This window comes from Bombyx mandarina, chromosome 21 (assembly GCF_030267445.1).
Source record: "Bombyx mandarina strain Sakado chromosome 21, ASM3026744v2".
NCBI lineage: Eukaryota > Metazoa > Arthropoda > Insecta > Lepidoptera > Bombycidae > Bombyx > Bombyx mandarina.
The window spans coordinates 11,195,684-11,214,859 of NC_143227.1; the positions used below are offsets into that span (position 1 = coordinate 11,195,684).

Consider the following 19,176-nt stretch of genomic DNA (forward strand, 5'->3'; position numbering starts at 1 on the left):
CATAAAAATAAGAATGTAAATTAAAATAAGACATGACCTAATAAAGGTCAACGTTACCAGGTCATAAAATCCCTTAAAAAAAGGACACTTCTGATTTAAAATTAGAAGAAAAGTTTTCACTGCTTATTTTGTTACAGATTCAGCGTAGATCCAGGCGAAGACTTCCGCTGGGACGTGGAGCACGATCAAAAAGTTATCAACAACCTCCTCCCGGACGAATACGAGCGATCCGCCATGCTGGCTGCTTATTTAGACCTCGAGAGGGTTGAATGCGTAACGCAGAACCAACCCCCCGAAGAGCTAAGACGATCGCTGGACGCACTGTCGACTAAAAGCTCGAAACAATTAAATTCTGTCGCCAAACAGTTCGGCAGCATCGGCAGGTCTATGAGCAGTAAGATAAAGAAGAATTTCGGGTCCATGGCCAAACTGACCGGCAAGAGCAGCGGCAGTCAAAGTAATCCTGAAGAGAGCTTGGTTCGGAGGCAGTCGACGTGCGAGGTGCTCTGTTGCAGGGTGCTAGCGGCAAGAGCACCCGTGCAAGAAGAAATGGTCAAAAACTATCTCAACGAAGCATGGACGGGGTGAGTTAGCTACTCGTAAGGCGGGTCTTTTCAATTTTACTATATATTCACGTTTCATGGCACAAACAAAAGAAAAGATTAGAGAAATTTGTTTGTGTGTTCTCTATGCGTTCTTAACCTACTGGTCCCATTGTGATCAAACTTAGTAAAAGCTGTTATCGGTACAGTAGATTGGGGGGAATAGGGACTAGAGGTAGAATAGGGACATATCTGGGATGTCCGAATACTTTTGTCGGGTTGTTTGAGATTTAACTTTGTTGAATTGAAAATGACTTTTAGTTTATACGAATATTAATAGGTTAGGGAAAAAGTTTCTTCGCATTTTTTAAGAATATTCACAACACTTTTTAATGTAGTTTATTTACATTTAACTAAAGTACGTAGATACCATTTTGTTTGATAACTATTTGCCATCTTGTAGATAGGGACATGATCCCCATGATTTTGTCTATTTAGTGTTCCTTCAGGTTTAAATGTGCAATAACGGTGGTTTATTAACTGTTTAATATCTGTGAAAGTGCACAAATGTGGGAAAATGAAACAAAGCCGCTGGACGTAACTTCTCGGGATCCTCCAAAAAGTCCACTGAAAAAATCTCAGTAAATGACCACTATTTTACTGAGATTATATATCATCCCATATCATTTCATTTAATATCATCCCAGTTGATTAATGTCTCAAATTGATCATCTTCGCTTCATTTCGTTTCACTCCGTATTATCATTTTTCACAAAAATAAGAATATAAATTAAAATAAGACATGACTTAAAGGTCCTAGTTACTAGGTCATGAAATCTCTTTTTAAAAAAATGATTATATAATTCAGGTACACAGCGGAAAAGAACCGCAAGGAAGCGTCGCCCTGCGAGCCCGGGCAGCCGCGGTACGGCACCGGCAAGTCGCAGTTCTACGCGGAGGCGGACCGCGCGGCGCACGAGCTGGCCCGCAGCCACGCCGCGCGCTCGGGCCGCCCCGCCGCCGACCGCACGCTCTACCTGTCCCGGTCCACGTTCTACGACGACCGCCCGCCCTCCCCGCGCCCCTGCCGCGCGCCCCTCTGCGCCTACTACGGCAGCCCCGCCAACGACGACTACTGCTCGAGGTGTGCGAAACTGCAGTGAGCGCTTCCGAACTTCTACACTTTCTTATTATAATTAGTCTTAGAGTCAAGCTGCTTTCAGACTACGCTATACTATAGTGCCATATAGTATAGCAGCGTATACTTACCCAATCATATATATTTTATAGATGTTTTTTTTTGTTATAACGCCAACTTGTTGTGTCTTTAAAGCGGTTAGTTGCCCTCAATTAAGAAAAATAGTATTATTATTCGCCAATAGATGTCGGGAAGAGTTGGTTATTGAAAACACGAATAAAACAACATTTTCTGAAAATAAATCGTAGCTAGATCGATTTATCGCCCCCGAAATCCCCTGTATACTAAATTTTATGAATATCGTTGGAGCCGTTTCCGAGATTCAAATTATATATATATACAAGAATTACTCGTTTAAAGGTATAAGATAAGATATAAAATACAGTACAGACGTGTCCATAACAATATTTGGTATGCAATATTGCTGTGCTATGAGCTATATACTATAATATGCTATTATATTTTAGCGTAGTCTGAAAGCGGCTTAATATATTTAGTATTTAGTATATATTTAGTATATATGTAATTAGTCTATTAATAATTAATTAAAATTTGAGCGCGTTTGATATTTTTTTTCGATGCTGGCAACATTGTATGCGTTGAGCGTAAGTTGGTTACACTCAAATTTTATGATCTGTTCCGATCTTTACTATAGATCTGTTTGCCAGCACGTTTGTTATACTTATCGTTATTCACTTCATTAAACTTTGGTTAATTTATGTCACTAATAAATATCATAAGTATTTAGATTGTTATTTAGTCGTAGCGTGTCACGGTTTGTGTTTTAACCCACCATTAACTTAACGTTTATAAAACTGCAGATGTGATCTGTGCGAACCGCATACTTTACCTATTGAGCTTGTCCCTTTTGTCTTTGAAGGAACTTAAAAAGTGTGAAAGAAAAAAACGAAAGACTTTTGATTGTAAAAAATCGATGTGTTCAAAATATGAAGTGCCAGGTGTATGTGGGGGCGTAAATTTTGGACAATTCCAAACGAGTTACAGAGCTATGATTGTATACATATAGTGTATGTATTTATGTATATAAAAAGTATTAAGTCGTAATATATCATTGGATACCTTACGTCAGGGTTTTGATAATAAATCATTGAATGATAAAACAACGCTTTAGTTTTGTGAAGTTATTTAAAATAAAATTATGAAAGGCACGTTGGTAAGCGCTTTTAAAAGAACCAAAATATTTTATAATTTCTCCGACTACCCCCACAATGGAAGAATTTGTTAAACATTCATTATATATATAAAAATTAAATTAATTGGTGTCAGGGTATGAATACACTAACATCAGTAATATAAATTTTCGTAAATCCTCATATCTATTATATTAAAATTATATTATAAACGAGCTTAGAAGTTTTCGTCCTTGTTTTGCTTAAAATTTATGAAAAGATTAATGTTTTTATTATTCTAGTCCTAATATTGTAATAATCTATAATAGTTACTTAAACGAAATCAATGCAACATTGAGAATATGGTACTCTATTAAAATTATAACAGAACAGTTGTTTATTAAAGTTAAACTAATTTATTATAAAAAAAAAGAAGAATTATTCCAATATTACATGTAATCTCATTGTTCACCATAGCTAGTATCAGACTAAGCAAGTACGAATGTATTTTTAGATATTCTTCATACTGTTGGTAGTTAGAACTAAATTAACTTACAATTTATCATGAGTCATTGCCACAATTAAATATCTCACGTTTGTGTTATTCAAAATTCATTATTAAATACAACCAGAATGTCGCAATGTCGTTAATTTTTTCAATAATCTATTGTATTATGACGTAAAATAACTGTCTACATCGTCTACATCTAACTGTCTACATATAGGTATAAATCGGCGTCCTATATTCAATTTCAGTTTAGTCGCTCATGATATTTTGTTTACCTTATGTTTTTCAGAACAGTTACTTATTTCTCAATGTTGCCTAAGATTTAGTATTTTAGTTTTTTTTTCTTAAATTAACCTAGATTTAGGTAAGTTGTTAAATTTTAGACCAGATATCTCTAGTATTTGATATTTGTCTTCTAAATAATCGGTCCTGAAAATAAATAAAAGGTTAGTGTGAAGATTGAGAAATATTACTGCACCGTTGAATCTGTTGCGGTCCAATGAATATTTTGTAAACTTGAAGCCTTTTATGTTATTACATTAAAATTATATAATTGTCTCCTCACACTTGCGTTCGTTTTCGCCAGGTTGAATGGGGATTAATAAATCACAGACAACAGAAGAATATATTATCTTAATTAAAATTAAAAGAAACAAAAGGCTACGTTCTTATGGTGATGCTACTCATAGCTTGCTGCCACTCATATTCAGTACCAAATTTGTACGTTTGAAAACAGTTAATTAATTTTTGGAATTTAATGAATATTTTTTGTAAACTGACAAACTATGATAACACAAAATTGTTCCAAATAAATTAAACCAAATTTTAACTGGCATAAAGTTGATTTTTTGTATGGACGAACACAAGTAATACTTCTTTTTCTCCTACCTACGCCGAAAGTTCGGTTTTTCTCCCGCTGTACAGGGAAGAAAGTGTAACTTTTTCTCCCTTATACCCAGTGCGCATGCGCGTTAGTGTCTACGTCTGCTCTCACGCACCTGAAATTCTCCGCCATTGTTGTGCTCGGGTAATTTGCAATATTGTGTTTAGTGTAAAAGTGAAATAAACAAAAGGCAATAAAATTTAATAGTGAAGTATTAAACAAAGATGAGTTCATCAGACAGTTCTTATTTAATTAGTAGTAGTTTATTTCAAAATTAAAAAACAGTTAAATTGATTTTTTATGAGGGCTCCGCCCCCCATACCCCCCGCCAGGGCTTCGCCCCTGGTTCCCGGCTCGGTACTCCACGAACTTTCGGCCTAGTAGGAGAAAATTAGTATGTGCACTGCGGGAACAAAGTAGGACATCTCATTCCGCGTGTTTGTACGTTACACGCGGGAGGAAATGTCCTACTTTTCTCCCTTGGTGCACAATGTACTATTTTGGATATTTTTTCTTTAATGTAGTAAAATATGTCTGCTTTAAATATACATACAATACTATATGTCACAAAAACTATTAGCTTTCTTTACTGGTCAGTGGAATAGAATTATTATAAATAACATTCTTTGTTCTCAGCTAAAATGAGCTAAATGCTTATACTATACTATACATATTTATTCAATAATAGATTCTAGTCCAATAAACAACATGAATGTCGTAACCCACTGATATTGAGCTTGGATATTTGAAAGAGAAATACTTGTCTATTACCCATGAGAACTGAAAGTGATCGATATTATGTTAAAAAATATTCTTATACTTATTGTAATCCTTGTATACTTAGATACGTACATACCTAACAAAATACCTGTTACTTATAAAATAATTATGCCAAAAGCAAAAAGTTATTCATGTTTCTAATTTAATTAGTGACATGTATATAGATTTTAAAGATCTGTGAGATAATATTTTTATAATTAAAAAAATATGCATGACAAAAAATTATTTTTTCAGGAAAAAATATTGATAGATACCGCATATCATGTTTTATTTTAAAGAAATACAAATGATTAATAATAAAAGGTTTTTTTTTAAAACGAGTACAGAAAGTATCTCCTTTTTTTTAATGAACATGTAGGGGAATGATACCCCGCCCCGCTTAGCTTGTTATGCAGCTATAGTAATAAGCAATCACTATTGTCAGCCCTACAGGTTTAGGGTGTGAGTCCACCGGAGCTGACGGAGAAGCGGAGAAATATTAACCAATAAGATGGCACAAAATGGTTTTGCAATCTTATGATTTTGATTTTGTGCAATCTTATTGGTTAATATTTCTACGCTGCAGTTTTTTTCAAACATATCTACAGTTTTGCTCTATGCTGGGGTTGGCAACCCTGTAAGCAATATACGTTGGTCAGTGGTTAACGTGCAGCGATTCATCGCGGTCGCTGACGCGAATAAACGTGTAATATTAAGTAGTGTTTTATAGACCACTCCGATGAGGTTTCCTGAGGACAACTCAACCAACGCACAACAAACCTCACCACACTAAAACCTCACGAACATACATGACAAAAAAGAGATTGTGGTATATGTTGGATTAAGTATTCATTTTGCATACCAATGTAAACACAACCTTATGTACCTATACCTACGCATTAAGTTCGGTAAATGAATGACATTGATTCAAAATTGATTATTCAACGACATTGCCGATGTTTTTAAGCGAAAGTGACCTCTTTCCATGAGAATGGCAACACGGTCTGTTATCGAAGACAAAGCGTCAACCATGCAATAAGGTAAAATAATAGATACCTCGGACATGTGGAGATCGTGATAGGCTAAATGCTAAACAAAATACATATTCTTATGTAATTCATTGAAGTAATCAAATTAAAATTAAAGTATTTATTGAGGAAGCGAAATTGACGTGTGCGAAATGCTTCAACATTCGCTGAAACGAAACTTGTTATCACATTACCACATCTAGAGAACCGTAGGTTGTTCTTTTGCCAGAAAGTATGCCATAATAAGAAAATGATTTGCAGAACGTGGCTTTTCTAATTCTTCCAAAAGCTGCTGGCATAGCTATTATACTTAATATTTGTTGCTGCTGATGTACCACAATAGTGGTGCGAATTTCCTGATTCTTGTTTAGTTTCACTTAATTTAACCCCATAATCAATTTCAACTAAATTAACTAAACATTGCGCTTTACCTCACATCGCAAACCTCTATAATTTTAAGTTACTTTATAATAAAATTTATGTATCGGAATATTAGGATTATGAAATATCAGGAACAGACTAATAAGAAATACCTAGAGTCGATTGGGATGTATAATTTCACACCTTCGCTTTTATGTATTTAAAAAAACTATTATTGTCATTACTGTTACTGTCAGAACGGCTTGTCTCCAAACTACTAAATCTTTGGAAGATGCATTTTGTTATTGTATTGTTTATGAAGTGAAAAACCTCTAGGTTTCTTCATTAAATATGTCTGGTGGGCTCGTAGATAAAGTTTACATAGGCTTAGATAACGCACCTGCCGCATTTGACATAAAAGGAAGGATATTAGGTCCCGTAAGTTGAATAGTTATTTTAACGCGATTTTTACATTTCTAGTCCGTTTATACAATTACGTGAATTATTTTCAGAACGGGACTAATTTAGAGTACATAAGATCAGAAACTGGAGTAGTTGCGGTATTGAAAGGTGATAAACTTGAACCTTTACATTTGGCGCTACACCACACTAGATCAGATGCATTAGCTGCAGCGAGGTCATTGGCGCAAAATCTTATTGAGACGATACGAGCGGAACTGGCACAATGGAGCGCTGCGCAAGCTGGAGGGCCTCCGCAGGCCATGAATGTTCCACCACCGACATTAACAACAACATCGGCTCCTCAACCTGTACCACCACCGACTCCCACAGCCGCATTGGCCACTCCGCCTACTCTCACGTCTACGGTGCCTGCTGTGATTCCTCCAGTAGTCAGTGTAGCTCCTGCACCTACTCCTCTGATGACAGTTCGACAACCTACTGTTCTACAACTTTTACCCCAGCAGCAATATGTGTATAACCAAGAAAACGGGCAGCTAATACCCATTGTACAGCCAGGTGTACAGGTTTCAAATACTAATTTCACATCACTGCCTATAGCTCAACAACTAGGACTACAGCAACCAAATTATGGAGCAACACAAATAGTTGATATTTCAAGTATGCAACCTGTTAACGTGACACAATTGAGGTTAAGTGGAGTACCATCATCCATGTCAATGCTACTACCAAATGGATTTACGTTTCCTCAAGCAAGTTTATCGACAGCAGACACTACTGTCAGCTCCGCAACAGCAACTCCCGTGGTATGTGCAGCACAAGGAATAAATTCCTCACAGAAAATCCTATACAGCTCTGATAAAGATAAAGATGTAAAATATCACATACAAGGAACAGATACTGTACAATGGACCGTGCCGGGATCACAAACAATGCTAATACCATACCAACAGCTACAAGATCTCAGTTCTTGTCAACAGGGCTTATCAAATTTACAACCTCAACAGTTTGTCTCTGTGAGTAGAAAATTTTACATACTAATTATTAATACTGTTTTATCACCATGACCCATATTTATCTGAATGCAGGCTTTCAAATAATTATAATCCTATAATTTTAATACTTTGGCTTTGATCTTGACCTGGATCACTAGATAAAAAAGTGTTATTTTTATTTTGAGATGTGCTTGCTTTGAATAGTTATTTTGTATCTTTTGTGATTTCTTATATGATGTAAAACACTAATTTATGTTTCATTGGCAACCTCCTAATGTAAATCTGACTATGCCAATAATTTTCACACTAAGTTTTAACTGCTTAGAAAACATAACAAAATTATCGAATAAACATACTTATTATAAATACTAAGTTTGGAATAAAATGAAGAACGTTTTATTTACGTTTATTTGCAGATCGCACCAGCAGGTGGTCTTCAACAAACATTACCATTAACGGCTGCTCAATTACAACAACTACAAACAGGAACTATAATGCAGCTAAATCAGAAGGTAAATTATACAACTTATACACCTTAAATGGTAATGTTAGAAGATATTATCTGTTGTAGAATATAAGCTAGCTAATTACAACAACAAAATTGTATTTTCTTAGATTTTCATGAGACATATACATAATTAAATTTACTTTTATGATGCAGTAGAAATCCTGTAAATAATGACAATGCAAAATGCGAGATTAAACTGTAAGTGTAGTTTTAATTACAAACGATTCAACAAAAAAAATTTAATGTCTCATTTGTATAAAAATTTAATTTGAAGATTGGTTTTAAGACCTAAAGAAAAAAACTCTAAAATGTAGTTGATTAATAAAAAGTTTGCTCTCTGTATTTTAATAAAGTCATGAATACATCAAATATTGTGTGCGATCTTACATATATTGCAAAATAAAACTAGGAAAGTAATATTAATGAAACTATAAGAGTTGTTTTAACCCAATATATCTGATTGTTATACTAGATATAATTATCTGTGAATCTACACCACAATCTGATAATATTTCAAAAGTACATTGGAAGTTTTTTTAAGTATATTGAACAGTCTTTTCATGATCAACAAATATTGGCAATCAAATCTAACTAAATCATGAAGACACTATGTAGTTTTGTATTATATATTGCTGCAAATATCTATTCTATTTTCAACAGCCGATTGTGAGCAGTGGATCTTTAATAAACATAATATCGACTGGACAAGCGTCATCACCACAAGTCTACTCTGTGAGCATTAGGTTTATGTTGTCGTCTTCCTACGCACTGTATAATGCTTTCAGTTCTGGCTTTGGTGTCACTGTTTCTGTTGCTGTTTAAAAAGGTTTTAGAGAAAACAAACATCCACAGATTGATTATTTTTTTACATAACGACTAGCTCTATGCATTTTTTTATATATTTTTTTATTGCTTAGATGGGTGGACGAGCTCACAGCCCACCTGGTGTTAAGTGGTTACTGGAGCCCATAGATATCTACAACGTAAATGCGCCACCCACCTTGAGATATAAGTTCTAAGATCTCAGTATAGTTACAATGGCTGCCCCACCCTTCAAACCGAAACGCATTACTGCTTCACGGCCGAAATAGGCCGGGTGGTGGTACCTACCCGTGCGGACTCTCAAGAGGTCCTACCACCAGTGATCATTGTGCTCATGATCCTATAATACCGATCAGAATACAGTTTCAGAAACAGTCATGTACTGTGTTGCAGTATTCTTGAAGGTGAGATTTATTAATAAAGTTAAGTGTGTATCTTCATGACTGCATTGAGTAGATTAGGGGTTGCCCCAATGATTTATCTGTTCCGATAATCTAGATTCAATGTTTCATAAAAACTTAATATCGTGGGATGCTTGTTTTCTGTAAATAAATGTTTGTTCATTTTAGTCACATTCACGTTTCCAGCTAACTTTAATATAAGTTATTAATTTAATTTAAAATTATTTATTGATTTAGCTTTACGATAAAAAGTATTCGTACAAAATGTATGCATTCTTAATTCTAAATTTTTTTCAGTATTTATTCTGGTTTTTCTTTTATGTTTACTTTATAAAGAATGCTCAATTACACCAAATAGCAATAACTAATGGTGTCGGTTTATTTATCGTGTTGATTGGTGTATAAGCTCATAGCTGACCTAGTACTAAATGGTTACTAGTAGCTCATAGAGATCACAACGTTAATGCCGTCATCCACTGTGAGATATATTGAAAACGAAGGCTCAATTGTATTGTGTAACGGTTATCCCACTCTTCAAACACGACACGTGAGTGCTTCGCGACATACAGAGGCTGGTAGTTCCCGTACCGACTACATTACTCTATTGTTCTATCTCCAGTATTTACACAAGTACCTAACCATATAAATTTTTGAGGTTAGATTTTATCGTCGATCGCGGAAGTCGTTCGTGAACGAATGATTAATAAATATTACATTAAAAAAAAAAATTGGTACCTCCCTACGTGATTTGAACACCGGCACAATCGTATTGCTTAATGTCAAACATGATCACGAGCAATTACTGCAGGCACAAATAGTCCCTGTTAGTGTATATAGTGTTACATTTTTTTTTTAAAACTATAATTGGTAGTGCAAACATATTCTTCTAGATCATTATTTCATATCATCTTTCAAAAAATGTGCAAAACTAAACCATAGAATATCAACCAGACCCTTTATGTATTTTTTTTCTTCAATATTCTAGAATTCTTCAACGCCTACGAAAAACGCGGGAAATCAAGAAAGCCGAGGTCAGAAGCGATTATCTGACGGTACACCTAGTCAACTGCAATTAAGACCTATAGCACCAGCGGGGTAAGCTACATTAAACCTTAAAACACAGAATTAAAACGTTTATTTCAGCGAACAAAATGTGCAAGACTACAAAGGAAAAAACCCTTCCGGTAACGTTAACAGAACAAAATTTTTTTATCCCCCCAGCGATTGGCGTGTTTCTATACGAAATTTGTCATATACGGAACGCTGATGACTTCAAAAGGAATGTTTTTAATTCGAAAACATGTTTTAAAATTTCAAAAATGATAAAAAAAAGTAAAGATTTGATGAGATTAATTTTTTTTAATCAATTTTAAATGATTACGATTAATAAAATTTAAATGAAATTTTAAAACGTGCATCTACAGAACTCATCGTATTATTTCTCTATAGTTCGACTGCTACGTTACGTTTACGACGTGTGTGTGTCTGTCTGTGTGTGTGACTGAACCGATATAATGCTACAGGTCGCATGTAAGCCTGGACAAGAGCACGACCAGAGAGACGCGCTCGTGGACGGCGGCCGCAGGTACCTACATTGAAGATATGCTGTTTAACATTGTTCGCATTTTACTTTGAGATCACTAGAAATTCTATTTACGCAAAAAAAATTTAGGAGCCACACAAAACTCCCGTCCGTAGATTCCTGTCAATTGAAATGTACTTCAGTCCATCAAAATTAATCTTGCGTGATATTAAAACGACGTTGCTTTTCTAGCTTTTAATTGCAAGGTAACCTAAGTCTGGAATTATAATTTCAAATGATCTCTAATGCTGTTTACTAATTAATTAGGTATAAGATCACTTCGAACACGCGTTTAGCGTAGCTAATATATATATTGTTTTATTTTTGCGTGAAGCGTACAGTTGCGGGCATCATAACTTAAAAGTGAACGTTTACAGCTTTTCAGATATGAAATCAGCGGATGAGATATTTTTTGTTTGCTACGCAGGTCTATTGTCTTTCGTCCTACAGATATCCAATTAGGAGATGCAAAAGAACAGTTCCAGAGATACGTTTTAGTCAACGTCAACATTCATCTTTATTTCGCCCCAATAGGGTCGGTTTTCGCTCATTATTTCTAGATCAGTTGTAAGCTAGGTATCCTTTTCAGAAGCATCCCCAGCTCAGGCGATTCGTGACTTGAACGTGACCTGCCCATCGGCCCAGTCTGGAGACATTTCAGAACTACTCTTCCAGATTTTACTTTTTCGAAACCCTAGCGTACTTACATCTGTTATGAGTGAACCGAATTGTTAAACAATAAAGCGATAGCGTCATGAACTGTTTAGTGCTATAAAGATTCATTAAGATCACAACCTTCAAGTTTGTCTAATGATATTGCCGTAACGCTACGAAAATGCTTAAGCTACATAGCGTACAATGTATAGTATCCAGAATCAATAACTAAATAGCGAATTGCGCTGGCGTAAATTGAACATTTTATTTTATTATTTATTTCTTTGTCTTCTCAGTCGGACACTGTTGTCAGAGTGGTCGTGGTTGTGCTGACGATGAATATGCAGAAGCACCTGTTAGGTCGCCCATGCTCCCGAGGACCGCCCCATTTTTTCATCTATTGGCATCGAAATATTTAACAAGCTATATACGCGATCTATAAAATCCACGTACTACGATTAAAGAAATCCATAGATTTAGCGTAAATAGAGCGGCAGTAAACTTCTCCGTTAATTCTCTTGGTTTTCGTTTTGAAAATAAACAAGAATTTTGGAGAACAATTTTCTCGGATGTTTTTGTGTAATTAAAACCACTTCGTATAATTAAAACTATTGTTTATGGTTTAATTTTGCATTTATATAAAATTGGACGGTAGTTACACCATTATTTTTCAAATGACGAGTAACGTGCCTTAGTCTTTCGTGAGTATTAAAACAGATAACAATTAACGTAAAATTAAACCGTATTAATTAAATAGGTTTTAATTGTAAAATGTCTTCGTTCGGTCGGAGAACACTATTCCTGTAGTTTTGTGTCGCATAATAAGCGTAAATCAGCGACGCGTTCTGCGACTAAGGATTTCTTTAGCTTATTGGATTATCATCAGGAATTTGAAGACGATTGGAGTGAGCGATAATTTGACATGAACTTTTTGGGTACAAATTGCGTAAATACAGTCGCGTACAGAATATGTTTCTACCCGAATAGCTGGTGTGGAGCTTGACAGGGCTGACTTCACACCGACCGCGGCGAAGACTGGACGGACACTTCTAGATATATTTTTTGCGGTACTAAATACCGCCCACCGATAAAACACTGAATGCTGCTTGATAATCTGAAGTTTTTGCAACATTACAGAGTTCTGTGCGGTTTTTTTTTGTTTTTACTAGCTCAACAAGAAATACTGATAAATACGCTGAACTTCTAAGCAGTGGGCCCAAATCTATTTAAAAAACTTTTCTTTTATAGGTTGCCAAAAGGTTTTGATTGAAAACAATCCGGCTACGATACAAGTTGCATGGCTTCCAGTTTTGTTTTTGTATATATGCGTAATTTTCATGCGTAAATTTTTAACTGCGCGCGGTAATCCAAAACTTTTCCTTTTTGACTTTTGGCGTAGAGCGTTTTGACGGACAGCGAAAGCGTAATGTACTATCAATTATGAATAAAATAACTGCGTAGTTGCGTAGTTGCAAAATGTCCGAATGAATACACACAATTTGCATAATTTTTAAACTTCATCAGGTAGAGAAAACACGGTGGTCAGCATGGGAATGAAAATCAACCCTACACACGGCACCATCATACATGTGTCTTCAGGACAGCAGACTAAGTACGTCAATTGTTTGTTCAATCAAAATTTTTGTACCGTTTGATTATCTGTTAGCGAAACTTGATATTAAAACCCTTAAAAATCTTATTTTCCTTCTCAGCGTATCAGCAACGGGAACTCAAGACGGCACCGGAATGTACATACGTCAAATTGACAAAAACTCCATACAGATTCAATCAAGCAAAGATAATCAGAAACAGGATCTCACCAAAGTACAAAGTACAGCTCAGAACGTGCAAATGATTACAGTGCCACAGGGCATGACCGTTTTGCAAAACCCGCTGAACATAAGTCAAATGCCAACTATGCTTGGACAGCCAAACAATCAAGTTTACATGATTCCCGCTAACCAATCGAATCTAGTCCAAGGAGCATTACAGCCTGGCCTACTTGGACAACAGGTCTTGCAATCCAGTCCGAATGTTACTGTGGTACAGCCAAATCAATTAGGCGTACCCGGAGGCGTACAGTATAATGTTCCAATAATGCCAATGAACATGCCCGCCAATTCGCAATACATGCCAACTGGTTTAAGTTTAAATAATCAGCTATCGGCGCATCAGTTGAATGCGGCTTTGAGTGGCCACCAATTAAACCCTAACTTGGCTGTATCCGGAACGATACCTATCGTTCAAGCCCCGCCGTCTTCGCCTTTGACGAATTCACAGATAGCGGCCGGTCACGCGCCCAGTATTCCGCAAATAATGCCGCAAAACTCCTTCATTAACCCCACTTCGCAATATGGGAGTGTACAACAGCAATATATGATGCAAAATTCAGGAGCTCTCACCGTACCAAACAATAATGTGCAATATACTATTCCAAATACAAGCCCTGCGTCTGCAAATAACGGAAATGGGCAAACTGTGGTGGGCGATACTGACAATACAAATGGAAGTGGCAATCAGACGACCTACATCACGTCTTCTTCTCAAGACAATGGATATTCGGTACCTACTGGTACATTACAAGGCTCGCAACAGAATTTCTCCGCCGAAGGCTCGACCGCAACGCAAGGGACGTACACTCCCGTCACACAAGCTAGTACACCGGGCTATGGTTCTACGAACGGGAATCAGGCTGGCTACATCAGTCAAACGTCAACGACGCAACCCCCAAACTATCAAACGAACGGCTCGAACCCTCCAACGCCCAATCAAAACTACACCGGCGCAACGTCGAGTCCCCAAACATCGCAATCTAACTTTTCTCCGTCAACAACGCCCGCACCCAATCAATCGTATCCAGGGCAGAATTTACAGAGCATGCAAAACGTCGGTTTTGCGCCAAATCAAAATCCTCAGAATCCTTACCCGAATGCGACGGGACAAAATTTGGCAGCTTATGCGAGTAACCAATACCAGTACACGAGCAGGCCTTGGTTCAGGCCCCGGTATGGTTCCCCCCAGGGCTCCCCCTACAGCTCGGGAGCGGGCCCCCCGCCGAATGGAGCCCCGATGCCAGTGCCACCGCCCTCCACCAACTATAACTACTGGCCGGATAGTTGAGATTTGGAAAGTTTTATATTCTTGGAAGACGACCAGTGTTAGGCAGATATATTGTAAACGAGACTGTTTTAACTACATATTATATATAAAATTGAAAAAAGATTTAAGAAACATTTATACATAGATTAACATTTATAAAATGTAAAAATAAATTTAGAAAGATTATAAATAGTACTTAAAAACTTTTTGTTTCTTATTTTTACTTTACTTTATGCTTAAAATGTGTTGCTTTTTCTCTTACGTTCTGTCGTTGTGACCACTGTTGTGACAGTTTCGTTACGGTTAAAACATTTTAAACTCGTTTTACTTAAAACAAAATGAATATTGAAAACCGTTATCAGGTGACGGCTTCCCTGTTCATGTTAAAAGAAATAAAGCGCAGACAAGAACACGTGGATCGGGGCTATGAGCTTTTGAAAAGAAAAGCTGAGGGTCTACGAATTAAAGGTAGACAAGTGGCCTCGGAACTTATCGCAACTCATGGGCTGTTGAGCCATAAAATGAAAGAAGCTTACATGTCACTAGCGGCTATTAAGTTTACAAACGGAGAATCTAATGCATTGGTGCTTGAAAATGTCGAGCAGGTAGTTTTGTTATAGCATTTATATAAAACCTAAGTGTAGTCTTCTTTCGATTGGATAATTATTTTTGTTTAGCTTTAATAGGCAGACTAGGCCAAGGGAGCAATTGCGCGATTGCCACTGCCCCTAATTCCTTAGTGTGAATATGTTAGTTATAATTCATATTTCAAAAACGCTCTGTAAATTTCAAAACCATTGTTGTTTCGCGGTAGGTAGTAAAATAGAGTTCATCCATACTACCTAAAGCCACTGCGTTCATCCAAAGTGCGTTTCCAGAGATCTATTTTGCTGCGTACTATCCATTCCATTCCTTTGGAATGAGCTCCCCTCCATGGTGTTCTTCCCGAACGCTATTACATGTCCTTCATCAAACAAGAGTTGTGAAGAGTAGTTAACGGTAGGCAGCAGCTTGGCTCTAACCCTGGATGATCATTGCATACAATAGATGCAGAGATTCGACGTAATTGGGCGTTGCAATAGCATTGATGCGATAGCAAAAAAGTGACGATTTCGAACAATATTTTTCTAATTAATAACTGAATAGGCAATTCTCATTTATGTTTAATTATAAACCCGCCAAAATTAAATTTAAAAGCAACATATTAATTTTGACACTAGGCTCAAATACGTGTTCAGCGAATCACTGAGAATGTCTCGGGTGTTACGACGACGTACTTAGAAGCCATCGAAGAGACAGGTGTAACTAATGCTCTTCAATACGCTGGCTTAGGCGCTGGTGGTCACCGCACAAGTGAGGCAAAGAAATCATTCAGAGAGGCCGTGCATCTTGTATTGAAACTGGCGTCTTTGAGAAAGACCTGCGTGCTACTGGACGAAGCTATTCGGATCGCCTGGAGGTAGAACGGCATTTATCTTGTGCAGATATTAGAATGGGCTATAAAATCATCGGCTCCATACGTGGTAACTTTAGAGTACAATTAAGGCGTCAATTTCTTAACTGAAGGTAGATGACGTCATAGATGTTATAATGGACTATGATGGTCGCTATTAAGTGTTCGCCTCGACGACCCGTCGGTCTGGTGTCATCGGGGTGGCGCCGTGAGTCTTGTTGTAGTGTTGACCGCGGGAACCCCACTTCTCTGACCGGGCTCTGACCGCGGGAGGAGATCCGACATCGGATGTGAGAGTACAAGATCACTATTAAGTACGCCCGACTATCTACTGCAACTGGATAAGTATCATCCATTACCTCATTGTTTTAAAACTACTCGTAGTTCTCATAAATGGTGTCCACGACCTATGTATCATCATTCGGTTCATATTAATGCCCGTGGTTTATTGACATTCTAAAGTATTTACGGCATGGATACAATTCATGAGAATTCTTTTTATGTATTTAGTTTTTAATGAAAACAATTTTATGCGTAATGTTGCAGAATGCTTTGGTCACTTTGGCGTCGAACTCGCATTATTTTTCCGTGATGCACCTTCGGTTGCCAGACTTACACTGGATATTTCTTGTTAAATTGTTCTTAATCATTTTATTTCCTTCAGAGGTGATGACAACGAAGTAAACGATTTAAATTTAAAGGCGCATTTAGAAAAATCTGTTGTCGACTCTCTAATAACCTCGGCGTCATAGCGTAGCGCTCTGCTAATTACGCGTTCTGTTTGACGAAGCCTTAACTGTTTTGTTCTATTGAGTTAATGTTTTTTTTAAATTATTATGTTTTAATTATCACTTAATACCCTCCCCTTACCCTAAATCAGCGCTATACGAGTAGCACCTAATGGATTTTATAGTAAATTTTCGTTTTCATAGGAAAGTCAATGGAATAGAAAAGGTCATTATGCCTAAATTGCGTAACACAGAACACTATATACTAGTCGAGATAGATGAATGCGTGAGTTCAATTCGATATAAAGATGTTCCTTTTAAAAATATTTGGTTTACAATTATTGCTATTAAAACAACAGGAGAGGGAAGAATTTCATCGACTCAAGATGGTAAAAGCTAAAAAGTTAAAAACAAAGCAATGGCTGTACATAAACCAATAAATCGACAAGGCGGTGGTGAGTCCAATCGTTTAAGCTAGATTTCATTAAATTCCCATTTTTAGTATTAGATTATTAGAAACATTTTATCTTTATTTATATAAAAAAATATTTCACGACACAGAAAAGAAATGATATTTTTTTTGCTTAGATGGGTGGACAAGCTCACAGCCCACCTGGTGTTAAGTGGTTACTGGAGCCCATAGACATCCACAACGTAAATGCGCCACCCACCTTGAGATATAAGTTCTAAGGTCTCAAGTATAGTTAGTTACAACGGCTGCCCCACCCTTCAAACCGAAACGCATTACTGCTTCACGGCAGAAATAGGCAGGGTGGTGGTACCCACCCGCGCGGACTCACAAGAAGTCCTACCACCAGTAATTACGCAAATTAAAATTTTGCGGGTTTGATTTTTATTAAGCGATGTTATTCCTTCACCGTGGAAATCAATCGTGAACATTTGTTGAGTACGTATTTCATTAGAAAAATTGGTACCCGCCTGAGATTTGAACACCGATGCATCGCTCAACACGAATGCACCGGACGTCTTATCAGTTAGGCCACGACGAGTTAAATAGAATAATACCGCCGATGAGAAACACGCTATAATGCCAATATATCTTAGCCACCAGTGACGCCACAACTCCGCAAACGAAGTGACATTACAGTGGATAAGCTTATCTTCAATTGATAGTTACGCGATTTATACCTAAATGTAGGATTTGGTATTACCAAACATTAGTTTTAAACGAAACGTGAAAAATATGTGTTCAAGCTTTATCTTCTTTTGGTTATATTTAGAAGTTTTTTTTTTTTTTCGTAAATAATTACTTAAAATAAATATATATTTACTAACGATCACGCCACGTTAACTGGCCCCGTGCTAAGTTCGTAAAGAACTTGTTACAGGTACCAGATAACGGAAATAAATGTAAGATTTTTATTATACACATACATATGTATATTACATCCATAACCCTGGAAAATACATTTTATGTTTATCATACAAATATCTTCCCTTGGCGGGATTTGAACCCGCGAGCCCTTGTGTAGTAACCATGTCACATACCACTACACCAGACGGCCGTTAAATGTGGTGTACCTATCTGTGTTGGATGGGGATTCAGTAATTGTGAACATACCTTTAGTTTTATTGTTTTGATTGATCATAAGCGAAAAATAATTACTTTTGCAGATCACAGTGTATTGGATAGCAAGCCTTTGGTTCTGTCTTATGAAAAGTCGTCGGATGTTCTAATGAGCGTTTTACATCCGTGCCAGTCATTGACCTCTTCGAGTGTATCTTTTGGAGACTGCAAGCCAATTTGCTACCCTCATAATTGGGATGACGATGATTTATTATTTTAGACATCATATCCACATATTACAATGAAACATCGTAGTGCACAATAGTATAAGTATGGACTTGTAATACTTAATGCATTATAATTATTAATTTCAACAAATATGTTTTTTTTTTATGATTGAAGGATTCTTACTGGTGGCCCGGAGGCCTTTCCAGTTTCACAAGGACAGATGGGCAAGCAAGGGCTTTGCCAGGTGGATTTGCTAACAGCTACCCGAGCGCCTCCAAGGAAGACCTAACAACTCAAGAATAGCTACTTCGTGAATGAATCTACTACCGGGTCGGAATCGCGACTCGGTA

General features: G+C 36.8%; 3 protein-coding genes across 4 annotated transcripts in view; all 3 read left to right on the forward strand.

Annotated features, from left to right (window-relative positions):
- LOC114239821 (OTU domain-containing protein 7B) overlaps positions 1–5,371 on the forward strand; it is a 33,689-nt gene extending 28,318 nt beyond the window's left edge. The window contains exons 8-9 of the mRNA XM_028170224.2: positions 138–584; positions 1,411–5,371. Coding sequence (XP_028026025.2) covers positions 138–584; positions 1,411–1,705 — 742 coding nt within the window. The 3' untranslated portion in view covers positions 1,706–5,371. The remainder of the gene's footprint in view (positions 1–137; positions 585–1,410) is intronic.
- A 1,274-nt stretch (positions 5,372–6,645) lies between these two features.
- On the forward strand, positions 6,646–15,095 carry LOC114239834 (uncharacterized). Of its 2 annotated transcripts, XM_089736440.1 has the most exons (8): positions 6,646–6,846; positions 6,921–7,844; positions 8,240–8,335; positions 8,992–9,063; positions 10,540–10,649; positions 11,078–11,139; positions 13,315–13,402; positions 13,503–15,095. In XM_089736440.1, exons 1-8 carry the CDS (start codon positions 6,760–6,762, stop codon positions 14,908–14,910), a joined length of 2,847 nt encoding a protein of 948 aa, XP_089592566.1. In that variant the 5' UTR covers positions 6,646–6,759; the 3' UTR covers positions 14,911–15,095. The 2 variants fall into 2 exon arrangements, with proteins under 2 accessions (XP_089592566.1, XP_089592567.1); XM_089736441.1 differs by lacking the exon at positions 8,992–9,063.
- An 82-nt stretch (positions 15,096–15,177) lies between these two features.
- LOC114239837 (V-type proton ATPase subunit D) lies at positions 15,178–18,976 on the forward strand. Its single transcript, XM_028170247.2, is given in 6 exon segments — positions 15,178–15,494; positions 16,110–16,348; positions 17,275–17,356; positions 17,430–17,472; positions 17,475–17,525; positions 18,706–18,976. Coding segments are annotated over 6 exon segments (855 nt in total). The 5' UTR covers positions 15,178–15,227; the 3' UTR covers positions 18,879–18,976.
- The last annotated feature ends 200 nt before the right edge of the window (positions 18,977–19,176 follow it).

Excerpts from the sequence above, each read along its gene's own strand:
- LOC114239834 (XM_089736440.1), top strand. The coding sequence starts at position 6,760 with ATGTCTGGTGGGCTCGTAGATAAAGTTTACATAGGCTTAGATAACGCA. Across the intron at positions 6,847-6,920 it reads AAGGAAGGATATTAGGTCCC|AACGGGACTAATTTAGAGTA; the intron begins GTAAGTTGAATA and ends AATTATTTTCAG. Across the intron at positions 11,140-13,314 it reads CTCGTGGACGGCGGCCGCAG|GTAGAGAAAACACGGTGGTC; the intron begins GTACCTACATTG and ends AAACTTCATCAG.